Source organism: Oncorhynchus clarkii, chromosome 12, assembly GCF_045791955.1.
Source record: "Oncorhynchus clarkii lewisi isolate Uvic-CL-2024 chromosome 12, UVic_Ocla_1.0, whole genome shotgun sequence".
Classification (NCBI taxonomy): Eukaryota; Metazoa; Chordata; class Actinopteri; order Salmoniformes; family Salmonidae; genus Oncorhynchus; species Oncorhynchus clarkii.
In genome coordinates this window covers 50636659-50664594 of record NC_092158.1, presented here as the reverse complement: position 1 = coordinate 50664594, position 27936 = coordinate 50636659, and the positions used below count along the sequence as shown (strand labels likewise).

Sequence of the window (27936 nt, the reverse complement as noted above, 5' to 3'; positions counted from 1 at the left end):
ATTATTTCACTTATAATTCACTATCACAATTCCAGTGGGTCAGGAGTTTACATACACTAATTTGACTGTGCTTTTGAAGAGCTTGGAAAATGTAATGGCTTTAGAAGCTTCTGATAGGCTAATTGACATAATTTGAGTCAATTGGAGGTGGACCTGTGGATGTATTTGAAGGCCTACCTTTCAAAGTCAGTGCCTCTTTGCTTGACATCATTGGAAAATCAAAAGAAATCCGCCAATACCTCAGAAAAAAATGGTAGTCCTCCACAAGTCTGGTACGTCCTTTGGAGAAATGTCCAAACGCCTGAAGGTACCACGTTCATTTGTACAAACAATAGTACGCAAGTATAAACACCATGGGACCACGCAGCCATCATACCGCTCAGGAAGGAGACGAGTTCTGTCTCCTAGAGATGAACGTACTTTGGTGAGAAAAGTGCAAATTGATCCCAGAACAGCAAAGGACCTTGTGAAGATGCTGGAGGAAACCGGTACAAAAGTTTATTTTTCCACAGTAAAAATATCCTATATTGACATAACCTGAAAGGCTGCTTATCAAGGAAGAAGCCACTGCTCCAAAACCGCTTATTGTGGGAAGCTGGTGGAAGGCTGCCTGAAACAATTTAAAGGCAATGCTGCCAAATACTAATTGAGTGTATGTAAACTTCTGACCCACTGGGAATGTGATAAAAGCTGAAATAAATCATTCTCTCCTATTATTCTGACATTTCACATTCTTAAAACAAATTGGTGATCCTAACTGACCTAAAACAGGGCATTTTTACTAGGATTAAATGTCAGGAAATGTGAAACTGAGTTTAAATGTATTTGGCTAAGGTGTATGTAAACTTCCGACTTCAACTGTAGGTCAACATGGTAGCACTTAGTAATAACTAGCCTGCATTTCACTGTAACATACTTTTTTTGTGATGTGTATAAATTCCACATTTTGTTAATGGATATTTAGTTTGATCTGTTAAATTATTTGCCTTGTACAACAAATAATTGCAAAAATATTTTGACGTTATTTGCCAAGCAACCATTTGGCAAGTGATCATTTTGAATATTGTATTGCGGGAACAGCCCCCTAAAGTCATGTGTTGCTTGAAACGGGGAAGGAAAATCAGAGAACAGGGTCTCAATGGGTTTTACATGTAAGATAGGTTGGTGCTTGTTTAATCAGCCTTTTGCACTTACAATGCACCTAGAGTGTGCATGTGCAAACTCCTGTATACCACTTTTGATTGAATAACCCCCAAGCTGTGAAGGTTGAATTTTATTCTATGTCTTGGCTGACAACTGTCTGAACTGAAATCTTCCCAAGTGATTGTGTTACAAATAGTGTCATCAGATTATCTGCCATCTGCCTGGTACAGTTGAAACTGGGATTCATCTGTGAAGGGCACACTTCTCCAGCGTTCCAGTGGCCATTGAAGGTGAGCATTTGCCCATCTGAAGTAGGTTATGACGCCGAACTGCAGTCAGGTCCAGATCCTGGTGAGGACGATGAGCACACAATGAGCTTCCCTGTGACTGTTTCTGTGCAGAAATCCTTTGGTTGTGCAAACCCGCAGTTTCATCAGCTGTCCGGGTGGCTGGTCTAAGACGAGCACTCCAGGTGAAGAGGCCTGATGTAGGGGTCCTGGGCTGGCATGGTTACACGTGGTCTGCAGTTGTGAGGCCGGTTGGACGTATTGACATTTCAGGCGGCTTATGGTTGAGAAATGAACATTCAATCTTCTGGCAACAGTTCTGGTGGACATTCCTGGAGTCAGCATGCCAATTGCACGCTCCCTCAACTTAAGACATGTGGCATTGTGTTGTGACAACTGCACATTTTAGTGGCCTTTTATTGTCCCCGGCACAAGGTGCACCTGTGTAATAATCAGATTCTTGATATGCCACACCTGTCAGGTGGATGGATTATCTTGGAAAAGGAGAAATGCTCACTAACAGGGACATAAACAAATTTGTGCACAGAATTTGAGATACGTTTTTCATGCGTATGGAACATTTCTGGAGTTTTCTATTTCAGCTCATGAAACATGGGACCAACACTTCACATGTTGCGTTTATTTTTTGTTCAGTGTATTTCAATGTTTGATCAGCCAGCTACTGTGTTGTCATAGAACGGTACATGATTGGTGAAATCTTATCAGTGCTAGCAGCAGATTTCCTCGAGCTTTCAGTGATGGACCATCTTCTGTGTGTGAGAGAGGGAGAAATCTCTGTTTGTTTAAGGCCTGTATTAGAGGGTGTATGAATGACCTGATGAGATCTGGCATGAGAGACCAGTCTCATGGCACTGATGGAAAGGTGCCAGAAGGCATCGGCTTTCACTACAGGCCAGATGGCATGGGAGCCCTGCCAAAGGCTAAATAATGCCCAGGATGCGCTATCCTCAGACGTTTGTGACAACAGCCTGAATATAAACACTGGATGCAACCTATCCTGGGCTGTGCTAAACAGCACCAAACGGACTTAGTGCTCTGTCAAACCTGGTGGGTCCAACTGACGAGAGCCTGTACCAAGAAGTTTGTCGTTAGCTCACCAGAACGGCTTGATTCGGTGGAACTGGTTGTTCAAAATAACATTTGCCAACGCTTTCGCTTACACACTCACTCGCATGCAGTCAAACACACACTTTGTCTCTCACACACACACAATACTATTCCATTAAGACCCTACAGTGACTGTTTCCCCTTCTCTCTCCCCCAGACTTGATCCACTGCACCAATGAGATGAACGTGAACATCCCCCAGCTGGCAGACACGTTGTTTGAGAGGACGGCCAGCACCAGCTGGGTGGTGGTCTTCAAGTCTCTCACCGCCACCCACCACACCATGGTCTACGGCAACGAGGTGAGTGAAACCTGTCTAGGGGCAAAAATGGTTAGGGTTGGGTGAGGGAATTCTGTACCTGGGGATTTTTTTCACTCCAGAGCTCTGCAACTCAACACTTCCAGCAGAGCTGTAGATAATGGATCTGACTCCTTGGTGATCAGAGAGGCATGTCATGCCAGACACACTCTGAATTCCAACTCAACCCCAATCCCTCCATACATACGGCAATTATACCATTGTAACATGCTGTACTCCTGGTGATGCCTTTCTCTCTTAAATATGATGTCATGAAAGATTTCACGTGTAAGAAAATAAATTGTCAGGAGTGACACGAATACTGTGCGGTGTTAAGGTCTTTTGAAATCCTTATAACACTAGTGGTTTGAAAAGTGTCAGCAATATCCAGTCCACAGAATTGTCATTTTGTATTATACTTCTTCTTTTGAGGGGCCTCTCTTATGTAACATTGCTATGCATTTTCAAAGTGGTTGTCTTGTATTGCTGTTAGTCAATCATTTGCATTCACCATCTATGAAGGTTTGCACACATGTTTCTGTGTTGCAGAGATTTATACAGTACATGGCTTCAAGGAATACGCTTTTCAACCTCAGTAACTTTTTGGACAAAAGTGGCCTGCAAGGTGAGTAATGTCAGCTCTGCACAAACTTTGCTGCAGCACTCTATTTTATCAGGGGTTCAGTATCGTCTAAACTGGATGAGATGACACGCTCCAATATTTTAAAGGTGCTACACATTTGAATTTTTGCATTGTAATTTCAGAAAATGTCCATAATATATCTACCGTGTTTTGCAATATTACTTACCTGCCAGTGTTTTGATTGGCTGTGATATTCACCTATTGATTTCTCCCACCGGAGCAGCATCTGTTGTTTAACTAAGAATGCTGTTCTGACTTTGGCTGTGTTATAACACTTTTTTTACAGCCGTTTGAAGCTGGTCGACCAAAACCGAAATTAACTTTTAGTTTTGGTCCACCAGCTGTAAAATGATATTTGTTAATGGAAATATATTTAGATGGTACAATGATTCCCTACACTTCAGTGTAGGGAATCATTGAGGGAACGGTGTAGAATGACAGAGCGATTTCCACTAGATAACACAGCCACAAAGTCAGAACAGCTTTCCCAGTTTGACAACAGATGCCGCTCTAGCGGACAAAATCAATCACAGCCAATCACAACACTGGCAGATAAGTAATACTGTGAAACAATATCATTCCACTGTTGGCAGCAAATATATTATGGACGGCTTCTAAAGTTACAATGCAAACATTAAAAAAAAATCCTGTGTACTGTAGCACCTTTTTTTTAGGCATTCAGATATAAATATATTTTCCCGAACAAGCATGCTTATCTGACATGTAGAATAAGGAAACGTCAGCTCTATTCAAAACCTGCAGCGTACCATAACTTTTACCTACTGTGTGTGTGTGTGTACACACAACAGGCGATATTGAGACCTGCCAAACTGTTAGAAGCGGAGAACTGTTATTTTAGACAGTCCTACCCTTTACCCTTTTGCTCTATTCCCAATGAAATGGCAACACTCAGCTCACATCAGGCCCAGCAAAATGTATTTACTTAAAGTTGTTTCCCATGTTAACAAGATGCCTGGCAGCCCAGACCAGTGATACTTTCAAGGGGGAGTGTAAAGGCAGACTAAGCGCCCCTAATAATAACCTAATGCCTTTAGTCAAGTTGTTACTTATAAATTAGGGGGATAGGGAGCTATCAGTTTTAATGACGACTGGATTTAGGTTGGAGTATAGCGCTCATGACAGAAATCCACTTGATGGTGGGCCTATGCTTTAGGAGAAATATGGGACTATATTTACGATACGTACAGTATTTATGATAGTTCATGGTCATTTTCATACATTGTTTGAAGTTGTTTTGGCACAATTCTCAGTATTGCAGTTGCGGAAAAGAAATCAGTAAACTGACCGAATGTCCAATAGCTTGGAAAATAAACTTGACACCCTTATGAGTCCCATTTGTTTATTTTTCAAGCTATTGCACATACTATTTCACATAACAGGTGTTCCTCAAAGGGCCATACAATTCAGTCGGTTTTCTTTTTCCATGTAAAGCTTTCACAAGTATCACGATAGTGTGACATTGGTATCATGGCAACACTGGAACACACACTTGAAGTGTCCTAAAGGTTGCCTGTGTATTTGTCCGACGGGAAGTAGCCCATAAATCGACGAAAAAAATCAGTAGTCGTAACTTTCATAAATCAATGGAAGAATGTGCCTTGGCTTATTCAAGCTCAAGTGCATCCCTTATTTTCCCTAATAAACAGTTTAGAGTATAGGCTAGTTGCCACCCTCTGCCTTGATGCCACGTTTGCAAAGCTGTCAAGGCAAAGAAAGGGTGGCTACTTTGAAAAAGTTATTTGTTTAACTCTTATTTTGGTTACTACATGATTCCATATGTTATTTCATAGTTTTTGATGTCTTCACTATTACTCTACAATGTAGAACATAGTACACATAAAGAAAAACCCTTGCATGAGTAAGTGTCCAAATGTTTGACTAGTACTGTATACCAAGATGCTCAGAGTAATTCCCCTATTGTCTTTTTCAGGCTATGACATGTCAACGTTCATAAGGAGATATAGTCGCTACCTGAATGAGAAGGCTGTGTCGTATCGACAAGTCGCTTTTGACTTTACAAAAGTTAAACGAGGGTAAGGACTTTAATTCTCTATTCACATTTCCTTATACTGTCAGGCTCAGGTAGCATCTATATTGTATAAATACTGTACAGTCGAGTCCTGAGAAGTATTTTGGATATTTTTTTGGGCATAGTGCTTATTCTTCCACAAGTGCATGTAGTTTAGCGGCTAGGGGTTGATTTGGCGTCTAAGTGCATTCTTTTAAATTGCATGCTTCAGCTTAGTACACACATTCATGACAGTCCAAAGCCATTAGGATTGGGCCCTTAATGATTGGAATATTATCTTTACCCCAGGGCGGATGGCGTTATGAGAACCATGAACACAGAAAAGTTACTAAAGACCATACCGATTATTCAAAACCAGATGGATGCGCTACTTGACTTCAACGTGAGTTTTCAATGCTTGACGTTTTGTACGTTGTTGTATTGCTATGGCCTCAACTCTTAAGCTCTTGTATTGCAAGAAACATAGTCGACGATTGAGTAATCGAGATCCTTTACCTCTGTCCTGTGGATTGGGAGCTCTGGGAGTCAGACCAATGAGTGCTCGATAGGTTGACTGTCAATTCATCTGCTTTGGACCCCCCCATCTCCAGGTCAACGCCAACGAGCTCACCAATGGAGTGATCAACGCGTCCTTCATGCTTCTGTTTAAAGATTCCATTCGACTGTTTGCAGCCTACAATGAAGGCATTATCAATCTGCTGGGTAAGTGCTTCCGCCTTCCAGCTCAAGAGTCTCTGTCCTGCCAAAACCAAGTCCTTATCGCTGTGTCATCGTTACCATTGAGTACTGATGCAAAAACACCTTTGATGCATAGACACCTTTGCACCATGTCGTACTTAGTTCATACTGTATCCCTGGCCTCAAATGTTTGCCACCACTCACTATCAGCCTGCTGCCATGCTAGCCTGGCTGACTTAACGGGGGACAACGAAGGACATGTGTTATGCTACTACTCTGTTTTGCTCTCGTGTTCTAGTTGTGCTGGGTGACATTTGGTCTGTATATAGGTTTAGCGGTTGGGTGAATTCCCTTTTGAACTGAGCCATTCTATTTGATTTCTGAAACGCATAAACAAATCTAGTTTCCAATTCTTCTCATTCATATTAAATGAGTTTCCTGAAGGGACTGGGTTAAACTGAAATTGAGCTCAATGCTGGTGGAGAGACTGGTCTTGCGCACAGTCTGATTTCAACTACTCTTTCCTGGCTGTCTTTCACAGTCTGAAATCAACGACTTTGTAACATTAGATCTGTGCATGTGTGATTGTCTGTTGGAAATGAAAATAATATCTAATGTTGGAAATAGAAGTTCCAGTACACTGACATTCTTGTATGCTCCACAAAGTTGGACATTTATAATGGAGTTAGAGAATTGCACTTGTTTACTAGACTTGTTTAAGAACGTTATGCAGCTATGTGATATTTATGCTATAGTTCTAGTCATTTCATATCAAGGCTATATTCTCTGCTATGAGGATGTATGCCTTTCTCACTCAGATGTGAGCCTTGGGTCTTTTGAGGGGAATGAGCAGGTCCTTGGAGGGGAGCAAATTGGAGATGCGCAAACATCAGTGAGAGGTTTACAAGCCAGTGAGACATTCATGCACCACTCTGAAGAGTTTGTATACGTCCTGCAGACATCCACATTTAACTGCCAAGTTTCTGATTTGAGAGAACAGTTCTGGAATTATACTATAAAAAATTAAACATCTCTCCCATTCATTTGTAAAGGCTGTTTAATTATTTGATACAGTTTATCCTGATTTGATAAGTGTTTGTTAGTGCCTTGGAAAGTATTCAGACCCCTTGACTTTTTCCACATTTTCTTAAGTTACAGCCTTTTTCTAAAATTGATTAAATATAAATCCTCAGCAATCTCCACACAATACCCCATAATGACAAAGAAAAAACAGGTTTTTATACATTTTGCAAATATGTAAATAAGGTTTTTTTTTTTAATTGAAATAGTCAGACCCTTTGCTATGAGACTCAATTATTGTCAGGTGGATCCTGTTTCCACTGATTAATCAAGTTGAAGAAAGATCAAGGACAGAGTCCACCTGTGGTAAGTTCAAATGATTGGACATGATATGCAAAGGTCCCACAGTTGACAGTGTATGTCAGAGCAAAAACCAAGCCATGGGGTCGAAGGAATTGTCCATAGAGCTCCGAGACATGATTTGTGTCGAGGTACAGATTTGGGGAACAGTACCAAAAAATGTCTGCAGCATTGAAGATCCCCAAGAACATAGTGGCCTCCATTCTTAAATGGAAGAAGTTTGGAACCACCAATACTCTTTCTAAAGCTGGGTGCCAGGCCAAACTGAGCAAATGGGGGAGAATGGCCTTGGTCAGGGAGGTGACTAAGAACCTGATGGTCACTCTGACACAGCGCCAGAGTTCCTCTGTGGAGATGGAAGAACCTTCCAGAAGGACAATCATCTCTGCAGCACTCCACCAATCCGGCCTTTATGGTAGAGGGGCCATACTGAAGCCACCCGTCAGTAAAAAGGCACATGACAGCCTGCTTGGAGTTTGCCAAAGGGCACCTAAAGACTCTCAGACCATGAGAAACAAGATTATTTGGTCTGATGAAATGCCAAGCGGCACATCTGGAGGAAATCTGGCACCATCCCTACGGTGAAGCATGGTGGTGGCAGCGTCATGCGGTGGGGATGTTTTTCAGTGGCAGGTCAGACTAGTCAGGATCGAGGCAAAGATAACCGGAGCACAGTACAGAGATCCTTGATGAAAACCTACTCAGGACCACAGACTGGGGGCAAAGGGTCACCTTCCAACAGAACAATGACACTAACCACACAGCCAAGACATCGCAGGAGTGGCTTCGAGACAAGTCTCAATGTCCTTGAGTGGCCCAGCCAGAGCCCAGACTTGAACCCGATTGAACATCTCTGAGAGACCTGAAGATAGCTGTGCAGCAACGCTCCCCATCCAAACTGACAGTGCTTGAGAGGATCTGCAAAGAGGAATGGGAGAAACTCCCCAAATACAGGTGTGCCAAGCTTGTAGCGTCTTATCAAAGACTTGAGGCTGTAATTGCTGCCAACGGTGCTTCAAGTACTGAGTAAAGGGTCTGAATACGTATGTAAATGTAATATTCAGTTTGACATTTTATACATTTGCTGATATTTCTAAAAACCCATTTTTGCTTTGTCATTTTTTATTTGACCTTTTATTTAACTAGGCAAGTCAGTTAAGAACAAATTCTTATTTTCAATGATGGCCAAGGAAGTGGGTTAACTGCCTCTGGGGGCAGTATTGAGTAGCTTGGATGAAATAAGGTGCCCATAGTAAACTGCCTGCTACTCAGGCCCAGAAGCTAGAATATGCATATAATTAGATTTGGATAGAAAACTCTCTGACGTTTCTAAAACTGTTAAAATAATGTCTGTGTATAACAGAACTCATATGGCTGGCAAAACCCTGAGGAAAATCCATCCAGGAAGTGCCATTACTTTGAAATGGCTTTTTCCAATGAAATTGTGTCCACCACTTAAAGGGATAGGACCCAGATTTCGTTCCCTACGGCTTCCACTAGTTGTGAACAATCTTTAGACATTGTTTCAGGCTTTTATTCTGAAAAATGAGGGAGAATGACAACATTGAGTGAGTGGACCCTGTGTGTTCTCAGAGCTGGTTACTGCGCACGACCGAGAGCACGCCTTTCTTGTTTTCCTTTTATATTGACGAAGCTTTTGTCCGGTTGAAATATTGTCAATTTATTTAGGCTAAAAACAACCTGAGGATTGATTTATAAACATCGTTTGACATGTTTCTACGAACTTTATGGATACTTGTGTCTGCCTCTAGTGACCGCATTTGAGCCATTGGATTACTGAACAAAATGCGCCAACAAAATTGAGGTTTTTGGCTATAAAGAGGGACTTTATCGAACAAAACAAACATTTATTGTTTAACATGGAGTGTTGTGAGTGCAACCATACGAAGATCATCAAAGGTAAGTGATTACTTTTATTACTATTTCTGACTTTCGTGACTAATCTACTTGGCTGGTAACTGTACGTAATGCTTTGTGTGCTGAGCGCTGTCCTCCGATAATTGCATGGTTTGCTTTCACCGTAAAGCCTTTTTGAAATCGGACACGGCTGCTGGATTAACAAGAAGGTAAGCTTTATTTCGATGTGTGTAACACATTTTTAAGAATGTTAAATATTTGAATTGAGTATTTTTGAATTTCGCGCTCTGCAATTTCACTGGATGTTGGCCAGGTGGGACGCTACCGTCCCACACCCCGAGAGGTGCAAAAAAAACATGCTTTTACAAGAGCAGAAATGGGTGAAGCAAGGGCTTTTCTTTTTTCCTGTGACTTTCCGTTCACCTTCACACTCCTGTACCAGACCACACTCAATAATAGGACCTAATGAAGAGATGAGTCTTCAATAAAGACTTAAAGGTCGAGACCGAGTTTGCGTCTCTCACATGGGTAGGCAGACCATTCCATAAAAATTGAGCTCTATAGGAGAAAGCCCTGCCTCCAGCTGTTTGCTTATAAATTCAAGGGACAGTAAGGAGGCCTGAGTCTTGTGACCGTAGTGTACATGTAGGTATGTACGGCAGGACCAAAGGAACAAGCCCATGCAATGCGTTGTAGGTTAGCAGTTAAACCTTGAAATCAGCCCTTGCCTTAACAGGAAGCCAGTGTAGGGAGGCTAGCACTGGAGTAATATGATCCTTTTTTTTTTTTCCTAGTCAAGATTCTAGCAGCTGTGTTTTGCACTGAAGTTTTAGTGCTTTATCCGGGTAGCTGGAAAGTAGAGCATTGCAGTAGTCTAATCTAGAAGTGACCAAAGCATTGATACATTTCTGAGTCTTTTTTGTGTGGGGGGCGAAGTTTCTGATTTTTGCGATGTTAGGTAGATGGAAAAAATCTGTCCTTGAAATGTCTTTCAAATTTGTTTTGTCAAGAGATCAGGGTCCAGAGTAACGCCGAGGTATTTCAGTTTTATTTATTCATCAAGAATAATTGTCAGATTCAACAATCTTTTTATAACTTGGGACCTAGAACTGTTTTGTCTGCGTTTAAAAGTAGAAAAGGTGCCACCATCCACTTATGTCTGAAACACAGGCTTCCAGTGAGGGCAATTTTGGGGCTTCACCATGTTTCATCGAAATGTACAGCTGTTTGTCGTCCACACAGTAGTGAAAGTTAACATTATTTTTCCCGAATGACATCACCAAAAGGAAGAATATATAGTGTAAACAATAGTGGTCCTAAAATGGAGCCTTGAGGAACACCATCCACAGAGACGAACTGATATATTTCCGATAGATAAGATCTAAACCAGGCCAGAACTTGTAGACCAATTTCATTTTCTAATCCCTCCAAAAGAATGTGGTGATCGATTGTATCAAAAGCAGCTCTAAGGTCTAGGAGCATGAGGACAGATGCAGGCCCTCGGTCTGACGCCATTAAAAGGTCCTTTACCACCTTCACAAGTGCAGTCTCAGTGCTATGATGGGGTCTAAAACCAGACAGAAGCGTTTCGTATACATTTTGTCTTCAGGAAGGCAGTGAGTTGGTGCGCAACAGCTTTTAAAACGATGTTTGAGAGCAATGGGAGATGCGTTATAGGCCGATGTTGTCAATATTTGGCTTTTTCAAGAGGATTTTTTAATTTATTTTTTTACTGCCACTTTTAAAATCACATTGTAGGATTTTTAATGAATTTATTTGCAAATTATGGTGGAAAATAATTATTTGGTCACATACAAACAAGCAAGATTTCTGGCTCTCACAGACCTGTAACTTCTTCAAGAGGCTCCTCTGTCTTCCACTCGTTACCTGTATTAATGGCACCTGTTTGAACTTGTTATCAGTATAAAAGACACCTGTCCACAACCTCAAACAGTCACACTCCAAACTCCACTATGGCCAAGACCAAAGAGCTGTCAAAGGACACCAGAAACAAAATTGTAGACCTGCACCAGGCTGGGAAGACTGAATCTGCAATAGGTAAGCAGCTTGGTTTGAAGAAATCAACTGTGGGAGCAATTATTAGGAAATGGAAGACATACAAGACCACTGATAATCTCCCTCGATCTGGGGCTCCATGCAAGATCTTACCCCGTGGGGTCAAAATTATCACAAGAACGGTGAGCAAAAATCCCAGAACCACACGGGGGGACCTAGTGAATGACCTGCAGAGAGCTGGGACCAAAGTAACGAAGCCTACCATCAGTAACACACTACGCCGCCAGGGACTCAAATACTGCAGTGCCAGACGTGTCCCCCTGCTTAAGCCAGTACATGTCCAGGCCCGTCTGACGTTTGCTAGAGAGCATTTGGATGATCTAGAAGAAGAATGGGAGAATGTCATATGGTCAGATGAAACCAAAATATAACTTTTTGGAGGACAAAGAATGCTGAGTTGCATCCAAAGAACACCATACCTACTGTGATGCGTGGGGGTGGAAACATCATGCTTTGGGGCTGTTTTTCTGCAAAGGACCAGGACGACTGATCCATGTAAAGGAACAAATGAATGGGGCCATGTATCGTGAGATTTTGAGTGAAAACCTCCTTCCATCAGCAAGGGCATTGAAGATGAAACGTGGCTGGGTCTTTCAGCATGACAATGATCCCAAACACACCGCCCGGGCAACGAAGGAGAAGCTTCGTAAGAAGCATTTCAAGGTCCTGGAGAGGCCTAGCCAGTCTCCAGATCTCAACCCCATAGAAAATCTTTGGAGGGAGTTGAAAGTCCGTGTTGCCCAGCAACAGCCCCAAAACATCACTGCTCTAGAGGAGATCTGCATGGAAGAATGGGCCAAAATACCAGCAACAGTGTGAAAACCTTGAAGACTTACAGAAAACGTTTGACCTCTGTCATTGCAAACAAAGGGTATATAACAAATTATTGAGAAACTTTTGTTATTGTTATTGACCAAATACTTATTTTCCACCATAATTTGCAATTAAATTAATTAAAAATCCTACAATGTGGTTTTCAGGATTTTAATAAGTAATCTTTTTGTTAATCCCACCCGTGTCCGATTTCAAATAGGCTTTACAGCGTAAGCACCACAAACGATTGTTAGGTCACCACCAAGTCACAGATAAATTCAGCCATTTTTCCAGCCAAAGAGGAGTCACAAAAAGCACAAATGGAGATAAAATTAATCACTAACCTTTGATCTTCATCAGATAACACTCCTAGGACTTCATTTTACACAATAGATATGTTTTGTTCGATGAAGTGCACAATTTGTATAAAAATATCGGTATACATTGGCGCGTTCACTAGTTCCTATAACATTCGGTGATATTGCAGAGAGCCACGTCATTTTACAGAAATGATAAATGTCGACAAATACAATTGTTAGCCATGGAAATATAGATACACTTCTCCTTAATGCAAGATTAAGGATTTCAAAAAAACTTTACGGAAAAAGCAAACCATGCAATAATCTGAGTACAGCTTTCAGACAACAAAGCAGCCAAAAAGCAGCCTTATTGGGTAGTCAACATTATTCATAAATGGCATTATAAATATTCCCTTTGATCTTCATCAGAATGCACTCCCAGGAATCCCAGTTCCACATTAAATGTTTGGACATAAATGGACATTATCGAACTAAATCAAAGAGCTACTTTTGTTAGCACGTTTGGTCAAAAAGTCATGAAGTGCGTTCCCTAGTATTAGATGAAATGTCAAAGTTACGTTCCTGTCCGTAGAAACATGTCAAAAGATGTATGGAATCAATCTTTAGTATGTTTTTAACATAAAATGTAGATGTTCCAACCGGAGAATTCCATTGTCTTCAGAAGTGCGATGGTACAGAGCTCCCTCATGTGAACGTGCGTGGTCAGAGCATGCTCCGCTCATGGCAGACCTTACTCATTCCCTTCTCATTCGGTCCAATATCCCAACCAATATCCCACTGTGTATTCAATAGAGGCTGGGTTGAAAATCGACCAACCTCAGATTTCCCACTTCCTGTTTGGATTTCTTCTTAGGTTTTTGCCTGCCATATGAATTCTGTTTATACTCAGACATCATTCAAACAGTTTAGAAACTTCAGTGTTTTCTATCCAATACTAATAATAATATGCAAATATTAGCAACTGGGACTGAGGAGCAGGCAGTTTACTCTGGGCACCTGTCATACAAGCTACTCTACTGCCCCTGCAGCCATAAGTTATAGGCCTATTTCTATTTTGCCCTGTATCAAGTGTTGGAAAAAACATGTCCAATAATCAACGAACTGGCTTTCTTGAGGTCTATAGTATTCTCTCTGGAATGCAATCTGGTTTCCGCTCAAGTTACGGATGTGTCACTGCAACCTTAAGCGTCCTAAATTATGTACCATTGCCCTTGATTCTAAGCAATGTTGTGCTGCTATTTTTGATTTAGCCATAGCTTTTGATACGGTAGACCATTCCATTCTTGTGGTGTTTCTGAGGGGTCTTTGGCCTGGTTTGCAACTACTACTTTCAAAGAGTGCAGTGTATAACGTCAGAATCTGCTCTCTCTGCCACTGCCTGTCACCAAGAGAGTACCCCAAGGCTCGATCCTAGGCCCCACGCTCTTCTCAATTTACATTAACATAATTTCTCATGCAGTAGGAAGCTCTCTCATCCATTTATATGCAGATTATCCAGTCTTATACTCAGCTGGCACCTCCCTGGATGTTGTGTTAAACGCTCTACAACAAAGCTTTCTTAGTGTCTCAAGCTTTCTCTACCCTTAACCTTGTTCTGAACACCTCCAAAACAAATGTCATGTGGTTTGGTTAGAAGAATGCCCCTCCCACAGGTTTGATTACTACCTCTGAGGGTTTAGAGCTTGAGGAAGTCACCTCATACAAGTCCTTGGGAGTATGGCTAGACAATACACTGTCATTCTCTCAGCACATATCAACGCTTCAGGCTAAAGTTAAATCTAGACTTGGTTTCCTCTATGGTAATCACTCCTATTTCACCCCAGCTGCCAAACTAACCTTGATTCAGATGATCATCCAACCCATGCTAGATTACGGAGACATAAGTTATATATCGTCAGGTAAGGGTGCTCTTGAGCGGCTAGATGTTCTTTACCATTCGGCCATCAGATTTGCCACCAATGCTCCTTATAGGACACATCACTGCACTCCATACTCCTCTGTAAACTGGTCATCTCTGTATGCCCATCACCAGACACACTGGTTGATGCGTATTTACAAAACCCTCTTAGGCCTCACTCCCCTCTCTGATATATCTAATGCAACCCTCATCCACATACAACACCCGTTCTGCCAGTCACATTCTGTTAAAGGTCCCCAGAGCGCGCACATCCCTGGGTCGCTCGTCTCTTCAGTTCGCTGCAGTCTGCGACTGGAATGAGCTGCATCAAACACTCAAACTGGACATTTATATCTCAAGCTCTTCATTCAAAGACTCAATTATGGACACTCACTGACAGTTGTGGCTGCTTTGTGTGATGTACTGTTGTCTCTACCTTCTTGCCCTTTGTGCTGTTGTCTGTGCCTAATGTTTGTACTATGTTTTTTTGTGTTGCTTCCATGCTGTGGTGGTGTCTTAGGTCTCTATGTTGTCGTGATGTGTGTTTTGTCCTTTTTGTTATTTATTTAAACATTTTAATCCCATTACCTATCCCTGCATGAGTTCTTTTTCCTTTTGGTAGGTCCTCATTGTAAATAAGAATTTGTTCTTAACGGACTTGCCTAGTTAAATAAAAAATGTGTATGTATAAAAATAAGGTTGTAACAAAATGTGAAAAGTCAAATGGTCTGAATACTTTCTGAAGGCACTGTAATACCAGTGTTTTATCACTGCTATTTTGCATTAGTTCCAGTTCTCTGTTATAATTTACCTATCTATTAATTTCACAGAGAAGTACTTTGACATGAAGAAAACTCAATGCAAGGAGGGCCTTGACATCTACAAGAAATTCCTTACTCGAATGACAAGAATCTCTGAGTTCCTCAAAGTAGCAGAGGTAAGATCCCACCTTTTGGAAACTTCTGTGTGATCGGACTCCTACATTCGCTTTTATCATCTTGACCCACCTCTCTTCTTCCTTTCAGCAAGTAGGGATTGATCGAGGGGACATTCCAGACCTCTCCCAGGTAAGATGTTAAAAGTGAGGTAAAAGCAAACTGCTGCCAGCATCCTCAGATCAACTAAACACATCACACCAATACTCCACAATCAATAATGGCTCCCTGTGCAATCCCGTATTGACTACAAGACATTCCTCCTCGCCTAGAAATCCCTCCACAACCTGGCACCCACTGAACTCGCTGACCTTCTCCCAGCCTATGCCCCCTCCCTCCGCTCTGCTGTTTTCCTTTTCACCCCCACATTCCAGTTCTCCATCATGGGTGCCAGGGCCTTCAGCTGCTTGGCACCCAGGCTCTGGAAAGCACTCTCCCCACACATACGACATGCAGACAGTCATCTCATTCAAAACACACCTCTTAGAGAGAACCTATAGCCCAGTGTCCATGATTGACTCTGCCCCCCCCTCTGCACCTTCCTAGTTCCCGTGTGTATGTCCCCAACTCCTTGTCCGAAACTGGGTCTGTATCCTATTCCCAACTCTACCCCCTAAACCCATATCCTAAACTGGGTTTGTATCCTCTACCCAACCCCCTCCATCCCTCCTTTTTATCGGTCCTGTTTAATCTGGTCCTTTGATTTTTAAATTGTACTTTTAATTGATGCACTTGATTTTATGCACTACACTTGATTTTATGTAGGCTTACTTTAACTGTCCTTGAGTAGCTTGAAAGGCTTTCCCCAAGTAAAATGTATTTGTCACTTTCCTCTATCTGCCTGAAAGTGCACTGAGACGGAGCCCTGCTGGACCCCTTAGCTTGACTTTACTTTCAACCCCACCTCAGTGTGCTGACTGCTCTCACCTCTCACCACCCTGCCACCTGCTGCAGTTTCAGACCTTCCAAATTGCTCCAGGGCTCTGTACCTATGCACAGCTCTAGCTATAACATATTGCTTGCTGGGCCCACACTGCATGTAGGCCCGTCATAGAGGAAATGCCAGACTTGGACCCTGTCCAAATACTTTCAAAATGCTTCCGTCCTCCCTTCAGATAATCACAGATCTGATTTGGTTGGATTGGTGAAAGCAATAGCAATGGGTTGATATCCTTTCTCTCATCTATCCAATCACTTCTAGACCTGTGATCAAGGCAGGGAGAAAGGAAGGGTGCACTTAATTTGCATTCAAACCGGGCCTCACTCGCTCTCCCCTGACCTTGCACTGCATACAGCACATAAAGGTGTTAACATCTGCCTTTGTCAAGGGCTATATCGAGTTGGCTAGAGCCGAGATGAAAGAACTAGGAGGAAAATAATACACCTACTTTGCATATATTGGAAATTATAGACACGGTATGCTATTATACCATTTACATGTCACCTTTCAAAGGGACACATTTTGAATGGGGTTAGCTTCAGGTAACTGCCAAAATAAAGGAAACTCCACCATAAAGTGTCTTAATAGGGCGTTACAAGTTGGCAGAACAGTGTCAATGCGATGTAGATTCTTCAAGTGTCTGGAACTCTATTGGAGGGATGTGGTGCCATTCTTCCTCAAGAAATTCTATAAGTTGCTGTTTTGTTTATGGTGGTGGAAAACATTGTCTCAGGCGCCTCTACAGAATCTCCCTTAAGTGTTCAATTGGGTTGCATATCTGGGCCCAGTTTTTCAAAAATGAATTATCTGGATTTTGCCGACAGGATTAAATGCATTGAAATGTAATTAATAGAATGCGGGTCCCCATTTAAGCCAATGATTAGTCCACTCTATTCATGCTATTGCTATGCATTTAATCCTATCCGATAGGTGAAATTCAGATAGATCTGGTGACTTAGACAGACACACACAGAGCAAATATTTTACTGTCCTTGTGGGAAGCTGAAATGTATTTACACTCCTATTTTCCATAAACCTTGAGCCTAAAATAGCCTTTGTTCTTGGGGACTGGGGAACGGTTCCTTGATTTTACTATCCTTGTGGGGACTTGTCGATTTCCAGTAACCACGAGGACAGTAAATCCAAGCCCCCCACACCTCCTTGGTTCTGGTACCGGTTCCGACCATTTCTGTTTGGAAAGCATTCAGACCCCTTGACTTTTTCCAAATGTAGTTACGTTACAGCCTTATTCTAAAATAGATTAAATAAAAACAAATCCTCAGCAATCTACACACAATAACCCATAATGAAAGCAGAAACAGGTTTTTAGAAATTTTTGAAATTGTATTAAATAAACAACCTTATTTGCATAGGATTCAGACCTTTTGCTATGAGACTTAAATTGAGCTCAGGTGCATCCTGTTTCCATTGATCATCCTTGCTGTTTCTTCAACTTGATTGGAGTCCACCTGTGGTAAATTTAATTGATTGGACATGATTTGTATAGACCGATGTGTGCCTTTCCAAGGTCCCACAGTTTACAGTGCATGTCAGAGCAAAAACCAAGCCATGAGGTCAAAGGAACTGTTCGTAGAGCCCAGAGACAGGATTGTGTCGAGGCACAGATCTGGGGAAGGGTACCAAAACATTTCTGCAGCGTTAAAGGTCCCAAAAAACACATTGGCCTCCATAATTCTTAAATGGAAGAAGTTTTGAACCAAGACTCTTCCTAGAGCTGGCTGCCCGGACAAACGGCAATCTGGGGAGAAGGTCCTTGGTCAGGGATGTGACCATGTAGAAAATATAAATCTTTGTACATTTTAAATGTACAAATGTATTTTACAGTTATAAGGAAGGTGACATCTTAGTTATTGTATACTATATTTAGAAAAAAATCTAATTTCATACGGTTTTGTTGAATAGGAAATGATTAATATGAAATGTCATATTTTATCAGAATTGTACTGTTTTTACTTGAGCCTGTGTCCTCAAGTGATTACACCTCAGCAGTTTAGAAATATTTCTACCAGGAAGATGCTATTTGAACCTTTCCTGGCATATGCAGGAGTACTAGTTGTTGTTTATGGCCCTCATGATAAATACTCGCTTTTGGGGACTACTTTGATTACAGGTTCAATTTCAATTTAGTTACATTTAGTGACACCCTCCCCCATATGTTCCTTTTGAGACCACAAGTCATAGATTTCTTCTAGCCAAAATAATGAGCCACTGGGCATTTTTCTACATGATGGACTGTCATTGCTTAATTAACTCGGGAACCAAACCTGTGGAAGCACCTGCTTTCAATATACTTTGTATACATCACTTACTCAAGGGTTTCCTTTATTTTGGCAGTTACCTGTTTCTCTCATTTACTTATCTAATCTTAGAATAACATGTTTAACATTGTTTTTACGAACATGTTCAGATGGTGCTTTACCAAGACCAGCAGTATTTTACAAGGTCTCTCATTTTGTGCTTTGGATTTTACTGTTTTGGATTTTTTAAAATTCCTTTAGTTAGTTGGTACCTTTCTCCCAAAACCTATTTTATTATCTCTGACAATTATCACCTTCATATTCTGTATCTTTCCTTAATTTTCCATCTTCAGATTACAGTTTGTGTAAGTATCTATCTCACTCTGTGTTTGTAAGCCTACTACGTTCTCTTCGTGTGCGTTGTGAAATAGCTGAGCATCCTTACTGTTTGTTTCCTTCTGCTGTTTCCCGGTTGTGATTTATATATTTTTTTCCTGAAATTTGAACTCACTGTGTCTTTCCATTTTATAATAGGCCCCCAGTAGCCTCTTAGATGCCTTGGAGCAGCATTTGGCTTCTTTAGAAGGGAAGAAGGTGAAAGATTCCACAGCAGCCAGCAGGTAGTCCTTTTCCCTTCTCTTTGCTCACTTGCCAGTCCAATGCAGTCCAGTTAGACAAAGCCTGTTTGCTCAGGCACCAAATTTAGCAAGTGCCTATGAGTTGGCGCTGAAGTGTTTGTTGGTGGGCAGCAATCCCATATGCTTTTCAATATGCTTTTCCTTTCTGTGTTTTGCCAGTTGTTTCCTTGAAAATATTGACAAATGCTCCGGGAGCTACAGTTGCAGTGTTTTTATCTTAAATTTATGCAAGTCCTACATTGTTAATAAAGACGTACTTGTCTGTGGCTAATATCAGGGGCATTTGATTTTTGTTTCCTTTTTGTGTCTTTTAAATGCACTATAATTATGTGCACTGACCATCAGTGCTCATACAGGTTTTCTGTTTAGAATGGGAGAAGTGTATTATAAAATGGAATTATCCCTCAAGCAGAAATCCTTTCTATTTTATGCCAACCTCCTGCTACTATTGTAGCCATCTATCGAAGTGCAGTTGTAAAAATATGCACCACTTTCTTTTACTGAGCTTGTAGAACTCTTCTGCCAGCACAGCACTTTTGACAATGGCCTGTTAACAGTCCCCCCCCTGCTGACCCCTGTCTCTCTCTTCCTTTTTTTCTGTCCCTCAAGGGCTAGCACACTCTCCAACGCTGTCTCCTCTTTGGCCAACACGGGCATATCTTTCACCAAAGTGGACGAGAGGGAGAAACAGGCAGCTCTGGAAGAAGAGCAGGCTCGCCTTAAAGCGCTAAAGGTACATTTTCCTTCTAGTGCTCTTGTTCGCTTTGCCTATTACCCTACTGGGTTTAATCTGTTCTGGCTTTTCAGCGTTTTGGGATATTTTTTTTTAGCTCATAAGTTGCTCTCCTGAGGTCATTAGTCATTGGCTGATGATTCCAGTGACTTCCCAGCACCAAATTAAGTTAAAAAATAACATTTTCAGAGCTTGTATTTTAACTTGATTTGGCTAGTAGGTAGGCCTGGTGTTGGGTTTTGTTGAATTTGTCCCGGTCCACTTAGGAGCAGCGTCTTAAGGAACTCCAGAAGGGGCCTTCTTTCTCTGCCACCACGGCTGCCTCCCCTGTGTCAATGGACGGTGGGACCATCAACACAGCACCGGCCATCGACCTCTTCTCCACGCCCAGCTTCGCAAACAGGTGAGAGCACCCTTTCTATCCTAGCCCTTACCCATATCTATGCCCGACTGCCTCCTCCCTTCTGACCAAAATGCTGTGAAGTTGCATACTGAGGAATGTTAGTAGTTCATACAGACAAACTCTAGTTACTCGGCTAGCTAATAAAACTTGTGCTGAGCAAAATAATGAGGAGTCTGGTGCCATTGCTTTGCTGCCAGCTCGTACATAAAGGTTGGTAGCACTGTCATTTATCAATAAACAGCCTAACCCCTCAGTTATGTTTATTTATTTAAAATATACTTCCACTCCATCATAGATGCCATGCTGGCTGGCCTAAGTACTTTTTATATACAGGAAACAGCCTAAATGAATGGAAGCACTTGAGTAAATGAGGGATACAAAAAAAGTATATTGAAAGCGGGTGCTTCTGCAATTAACATCCCATTGTGCTTAGGGTCATGCATAAAAATGCTGGGGAGGCCATTATATTGGCTACCATGGCTATGCTCCCATAGGATGACAATGCCCCCATCCACAGGGCACAAGTGGTCACTGAATAGTTTGGCCATGTGCCATGGTTGTCCGTCACCAGATCTAAACCTAATTTAACTCTTCTCTGAGATTCTGGAGCGGTGCTTGAGACAGTGTTTTCCACCACCATCAACAAAACACCATTATGGAACTTCTCGTGGAAGAATGGTGTCGCATCCCTCCAATGGAGTTCCAGACATTTGTAGGATCTATGCCAAGGCGCATTTGAAGCTGTTCTGGCTTGTGGTGGCCCAACACTCTATTAAGACACTGTTGCGGTTTCCTTTTTCTGTGTGGTTTTATGTACCCATGTCTACTATTGTAATTCCATTATTTTCAGTGCACATTAATGTAAAAGTGGTGGTGTTGGCCAAAAAACTAGATTACATGCGTAGTGTCCAGGCACTTATATGATCAAAACTCCTTGTGGAGTTTATGGGTGTCTCCCAAAAGGCATCCTATTCCCTAAAGTACACTACCGTTGACCAGAGCCATATAGGGAATAGGGTGCCATTTGGGATGCACATTATGTTTAAGTTTGTTTACCCATCCAGTTATTTCAGATCTTTGAGTGGGGCATTAATAGTAGCCTTGTGGTGGAGGTTGTTGAATTTAGACTGGGCAAACCTCCTCATTTCACACTAGCAAGCCACTGCTCAGTAGTTCAGGGCCTATTCCAAGAGAAGCCAGACAAGACAGTCAGTGCCATGTTACCATATAGCCAAACACTCCATTGCTATTAATAGGCCTGCCCATCTATTCTTACACACTGTGCCTTTGCCCACCTAAAAAAATCTATGCCAATGGAACGTATCTGTCGTGCCACAGTTGCATGAATGTCATACATAAAATGTAAGCATTTATAATGATATAATTGTATCTCCAACATTAAGGTGGATGGCAAGGGTGCTTGTTGCTTAACTGCACCTCTAGAACGTATTGCATTCCCATGTTCGAGTCAGATCAGGGTAGCTGTTCAAGGAGCGCCTCTGGCTGTTCAAAGGTTATTGATTGCATGTGACTTTCAGAGAGACTACTGTTTCACCTGCTCGACTGCTCAAACAAGACTGTAACGTTTGCCTTCAGTGTGTGTGTGCTTGAAATGTTTGGGATTGTTTTAAACTTTTTTTTTTTGTAGGTGAGGGGTGGGAGTAAGGAATAGGTAGAAAGCCCCCCCCCCCCCCCGTCTGCTAGATGCAACTTCTACCTTGAGCGTTATGAAAACCTTTTGAATAGGCTACGGTAGAGTTGGGGATTTAGCTTTTTGGGAGACTGATGAATCTTTGTCTTTTACACTTCTCTTCCTCCTCTCCACTCAAGCACTTCCAAGGCGGCGAGCGACCTGCTGGACTTGCAGCCTGCGTTCCAGCAGCAGGCACTGCCCATCTCCACTGGCTTGCCGACAGCCAACACATGGGGAGGTGAAAGCTCCCATCACACCGTGAACACCTGTTTTACACCCCTTATTGACAAGCATACTGTACATATACACACTCTTTCATTGTATTCCTCTGTGTAAACTAATGTGATAGGCCTGTACATGTGTCATAGTCATACATGTTCAAGCAAGCTCGTGCCTACTTAAACGACTTAACTCAGTTTGCTGGTGGGGGATATTCCTTGTGTATTTGACCTAACTCCTGAAGGCTATTGGGGAACTTGAATTGGGTGGCGAGGCCTCCTGGGTGGCGCAGCAGTCTAAGGCACTACATTGCAGTGCTAGAGGTGTCACTACAGACCCGGGTGCGATCCCGGGCTGTATTACAGCCGGCCGTGATCGGGAGTCCCATAGGGCGGCACACAATTTAGCCCAGCGTCTTCAGGGTTTGGCCAGGGGGGCTTCACTCCGCTCACCGCACTCTAGCGACTCCTTGTGGCGGGCCGTGTGCCTGCAGGCTGACCTCGGTTGTCAGTAGAACGGTGTTTCTTCCAACACATTGATGCTTCTGGGTTAAGCAGGCGGGTGTTAAGAAGCGCTTTTTGGCGGACGCGTGACTCGACCTTTGCCTCACGATCCTGTTGAGGAGTTGCAGAAATGAGACTAGATAGGGGCGAAAATAGGGGGTAAAATACATTTTGGGTGGTGAGACTTCTCAATATCACCTAAAGTCAATCAACAGTTAAATCACAGTTGGGTAGTTTGCTAGGCAAACTGTCAGCAACTCCGGCAAACTGTCAGCAACTCCGGCTGGACTGTGCAGATATTCAAGTTGTTAATTTACCCCATCTGATTGCTATGACACTTTCTGTCCATTCATGGGATTGGTAGTTAAACCTCATTACAGAGGTGGCAAATTAAGAGGCACCTTTATCTTGAGTGCCCTGTAATGTTGTGTGTGCTTTGGAATTCAGGGTCTTGTGTCAAATGGAAAGTAAATAATGATAAGGTTGAAATGATTAGATACAAACCAACCTGTGTTTGCCTTTTCACTTACAAATACACCAAGTTTAGTGTCCCTCAACTAAAACATTATTTTGTGTTTTATTCCAGTCATTGTGCTATCGCTAGTTAGCATTGGCTCGCGAAAGTACTAATTGTCCTTTTATTCTGAACACGTAGACATACAAATGGTATCCACAAGTTCATCTTACTTTAGGGAATTAGATAAAGGGCATCATTGCCAAAATTCCGAAGTATCCCTTTTTTAAGGCTCTGTTTGTTTTCATGTGAAGAAGTGAACATTTTGGACTGGTGCACAAATTTAGTATATGGCCTTTGGTGGAAACATATTATGGGGTTAGATGCATGTGATAGAAGAACCTGCTTCATGTCAAATATTGCTTACTATAGCTTAGATACAATTTTTGTGACTGGGTGACAATGAGGCTGTTTTTTTTTATTTTTATAAGAACTCACAGTTCATGACGAATTCTGGTGTGGGTTTTATGTTCTGCCGCACCCTGTGTTGTGTTTCTGCATGCTTCGTTTGACCTGACTCATCGTCCTCTACTAATACCTCCCGGTTCTCTTCTTCTGTTTGTTCCCTTTGCCTGTGTAGATCCTTTGACTTCTACAGAAGCTGTCGATGACTCCATTCCAAACTTTAACCCTTTCCTATCACATCCTGTTGTTGATGCTGTCCATCTACCTGTCAAATCTTCCGATGGTGTTAGTTCTAGGACACCCAGTCATGAAATGTTTGGTGGTAAACAACATTTTTCTTTCTCTATTATGGGGTGTTGTCAATTGTCCCCATTTGTCGTATTCAGCCTGGATGCACCATTCTGCCCTCTTTGTCCTAGTTTTTACACCTCAAGCTGTGAGTGCGTGTGATTTGTATTTACATGGGGTATATGATGTTGTAGTTAGATGTGCTGGCGCTACCAATGTTTTTTTCAGGAATCGGGTGCTTATCTGGGTCGTTGTTGGTCTTTGGTATTCCAAATAAGGAAAGGTGATAGCGTTTCCCATAAATGACCGCACCAACAAGGTTTTAAGTATATGGTGCACTTTTATTTTGAAAAAGATTATGCATTTCGACCGTGTGGTCTTTGTCAATTTCTAGCACCGTTACCTAAAACACTTGCTGCGACAGTATATTATTAGTTTTTGTTTGACTGTGTGCTGTGATGACACAGGAGATTTTGGAATGCCGCTGACTCTGTTTCCTCATATAATGTAACATAAGACTTCTGTCATTTGTTTTTGCCTTTTTTTTTCTTTTTTTTGTGATAAGGAAACCAATCTTGCTTGAATTTGTATTTTATTTTTGATTCTCCAGATCATTACAATCCCTTTATTGATTTGAGCACCTCCATTGCATCTGATCATGAGCACACAGTGCGGATAGAGCAGTTTATCTCAGGTACTATGATGGGGAACCCAACTGACCTATGTTTTCTGGAAACCACGGAAACATAGGACCCTGAACCTACCCCGGGTTCATGTTTGCTCTGGTGTAGCTGCTTTCCTGATTGCCGTTTTGCTTTGAGTACTAGGGTTTTGTGTTTAAGCTTTTTGAAGAATTCCTTCCTTTTCACAAACTGCTCTGCTAGATTTTACTTTTCCATTTTGACCATCTTGTGCACTTTTCTGGAGCTACACTTCTCATTTGTCATTTATCTTCATTTCTAATCTTGTTTCTCAATGTGCCTTCTAAAACGGCCTCTCTTTGCTGTCCATCCTTCCTGCTTGCCTCTGGTTGTGTGTCAGACTCCTTCTGTGGGCCAGCATCTTACCCTACCACCCCTCTCTTTCAATCTGAGCCCCCTGCTGTAGCTGGTCTATTTGGAGGTATGTATCTGGGGCTTGCCAGTCCTACTGTCTCCTTGTCTTATCTCTGGTCCGAATAGTGAACTTGGGTGTACAGAATAGATTTGAATAGACAAGAAGGGTTTCTGCAAGATGGCTGAAGATGGTGGAACCATCCTACTTAATTAAGTTAACAAGTGAAAGAAATTACTTCCATTTTACACCAGAAAGCTTAATGGCTTGATTAATGCCTCAACTAATATCAGCCCCCAACCCTCTTCTGTTTCCTCTGACCCAGGGTTCTCAGCTTCTCCCACCCCGCAGCCTCAGACCGCCAGAGGCCTTAATGTCGACTTTGACTCTGTGTTTGGCAACAACGTGGACTCGGCTGGTAAAGATCCCATATCCCCCTACCTCTCCCAATTTACCACCATGAAGTATGGGCATGAAATTATTTGCTTTGAAGTGTTCCGTCGCTTCACATAAAAGTTACCCTTCGGCACATCTCTAGGATCAGCTTACCCTCTCCTAATTCTAACCTTAACCATCAGATTGCAATCACAAACCTGAACTTAGAACAGTGTCTAGGGGCAACATAATGCTTCTCCCATGGGCACCACATCCTCTGCTGCCCACTGGGGGCAACTCACTTCATGGGCCATCGCAGTGCTTGGGGATTGGATGTTTTGGAAATGACTTCAATATACTTGCAGCGAGTGCTTGGTCAATGATTGAGAAAATGTACCACCATGAAATATGGGCATGAATGATTTGCTTTGAAGTGTTCCTGAAGAAGCATTCATTTTCTTATTTTTATATTTTGGGGGATGGGAAAGCACAGACTTCTCTCAGGGATTCATATGCACTATTTTCAGTTACCTGTCTGTCATTCGAGTCATGGTGGGTTTCAGGTCTGCTCTGGTGCCTTTGAGCTTCTTTAATGAACACTTCTTGAACTCTTTCACTGCTGGGGCCTGCAACATGGCAGTTTGTCATGAATAGAACCCAAAGACTCCGGGTAGTGCTTTCCTCAGCGTCACACTGTAACATAACACTTAAAAGGAAAACTACCCAAAAACTATGTTTTGGTATTTGTTTCATTATCCTGTTGTTGATATAGTCCCAGAATGTTTTGCAAGCTATCAACCTTTAAAATACAGCCAGTATGATGCATTTAGCATAGTATTCCTTTAAACTGTCTCTTTTTAAAAGAATACTACATTCAAAAAACATATTTTAGTACTTTGTCAATTTTTCTATTGTTAATAAAATCCCCCCCACTTTTTTCTCTTCATGTTTTCAAGATAAAGCACTTTATGGAAAGCAGAAACATTCCATGATACATCATAGGATGTAAAATGCATGATGTTATGTTTTTTTTGTGTAGTATTCCTTAAGTCCATCTAGTCATTTTATTCCTTTCACATTGTCTAATCTTGCATGATCTTTAAGGAAAACGGAAGAGCTTAGGAAATTAGTATTGGGACTATCAATCTCTCTTAATATAGACTAGTGCCCCTGAGTAGTTGTGCCTATGAAGTCATAAGCACGTCACCGATGGGAACATTTGTCAGCTCAATAAAGTGTTAGTGAAGAGGAGAATGTATACATACGTATGTAATGTGTGGTTTTTGGGGCGTTTCGCTCACGACCTCACTGTTGTTTTTGTTTCTCTCCCTTGTCCATTGGGTGAACACACACTTTGGGCCTTGGCTTTTGCATGGCACATGCATGACTGGGTGAGTGAGTTGACTACACACTCCTTAGTCCCGGACCGCCAGAAATGTCATTTTCTCATGCGACACCCGCTTCCCATTTCGCTCACGTTAACCATTTCCTCTTACCTGTCTCGTCTCTGGTGTTGTGTGTCATTGTGTCGTCTGGCGTTCCTTTACTACCTGCTTTTTCCCTCCGTCACTCCCTCCCACCCTGCCCCCTTTTCTTTTAAAACAATGTTTTAGGTGGCATCCTCAAACCCACAGTGGCCTCCTTGCCCGGCCAGGGGCAAATCCCCAGCGGGCAGCAGCCTGGGAAGCTGGTGTCCGACGACCTGGACTCGTCCTTGGCCAACCTTGTCGGCAGTATGTATCATTAACGTGCCCCTTAGGCCTTTCTCCTACTTTACTGGTCAACTGCATATGCTATTGATGAATACTCAACATTTTTAGCAGACCAGCTTCCAGATGAAGTGTCACGTGCCAGCTCTGTTGGACATTGTCAAGTCAGTGGCTCTATGCACTCAACTGTCAATGCATTCTCTTTCCTTTTCAGATTTGGGAATTGGCAATGGCGTGGCAAAAAAGTAAGAATGCTATGTTAACTAAACCAGAATCACTTTAAAAACTTTTTTTTAAATTCCCCCCCAATACTGATATGGCAGTTAAATGAAAAATAATTAACATTTCCATTTTTTATTTAGTGATATTCATTGGAGTCAGCCTGGTGAGAAGAAGTTGACGGGTGGAAACAATTGGCAACCAAAGACTGCTCCCTCTACCACATGGAACCCTGCCACCATGGTAAGTTTGTTCGGTATAAGTCTTAATTATCTATAGTTTTCAAAGTTCTGATCACAAAAATCGATTGCGGTGATCAATATAAATTATACGATTTATGAAAGGAAATGTGTCATTTCCTCATCTGCTTTTGGAATTGTTTATCCAACCCAAACGCTGCTTGGTTTAAGTTCCTGGTGCATACGGATCATATGGACAGGAAGCACCAACTGCCTTTTAGT

At 42.0% G+C, this 27936-nt stretch overlaps 1 protein-coding gene across 21 annotated transcripts in view; it reads left to right on the top strand.

The window, feature by feature from the left end:
- Nucleotides 1-27936, top strand: part of LOC139420776 (phosphatidylinositol-binding clathrin assembly protein-like) — a 53657-nt gene that overhangs the window by 17588 nt on the left and 8133 nt on the right. For 4 of the 21 annotated variants that reach the window (XM_071171025.1, XM_071171020.1, XM_071171031.1 and 1 more), the window contains 15 exons: nucleotides 2716-2858; nucleotides 3405-3480; nucleotides 5450-5552; nucleotides 5837-5930; nucleotides 6139-6250; nucleotides 15421-15527; nucleotides 15616-15657; nucleotides 19258-19343; nucleotides 19971-20094; nucleotides 20361-20497; nucleotides 22328-22428; nucleotides 25498-25590; nucleotides 27161-27280; nucleotides 27471-27501; nucleotides 27619-27718. In XM_071171025.1, the coding sequence (XP_071027126.1) occupies nucleotides 2716-2858; nucleotides 3405-3480; nucleotides 5450-5552; nucleotides 5837-5930; nucleotides 6139-6250; nucleotides 15421-15527; nucleotides 15616-15657; nucleotides 19258-19343; nucleotides 19971-20094; nucleotides 20361-20497; nucleotides 22328-22428; nucleotides 25498-25590; nucleotides 27161-27280; nucleotides 27471-27501; nucleotides 27619-27718 (1469 nt within the window). Of the gene's footprint in view, nucleotides 1-2715; nucleotides 2859-3377; nucleotides 3481-5449; nucleotides 5553-5836; nucleotides 5931-6138; nucleotides 6251-15420; nucleotides 15528-15615; nucleotides 15658-19257; nucleotides 19344-19970; nucleotides 20095-20360; nucleotides 20498-22327; nucleotides 22429-24006; nucleotides 24154-24729; nucleotides 24814-25160; nucleotides 25242-25497; nucleotides 25591-27160; nucleotides 27281-27470; nucleotides 27502-27618; nucleotides 27719-27936 lie in introns of all 21 variants that reach the window. The other 17 variants (XM_071171015.1, XM_071171014.1, XM_071171017.1 and 14 more) reach the window with 9 other exon arrangements.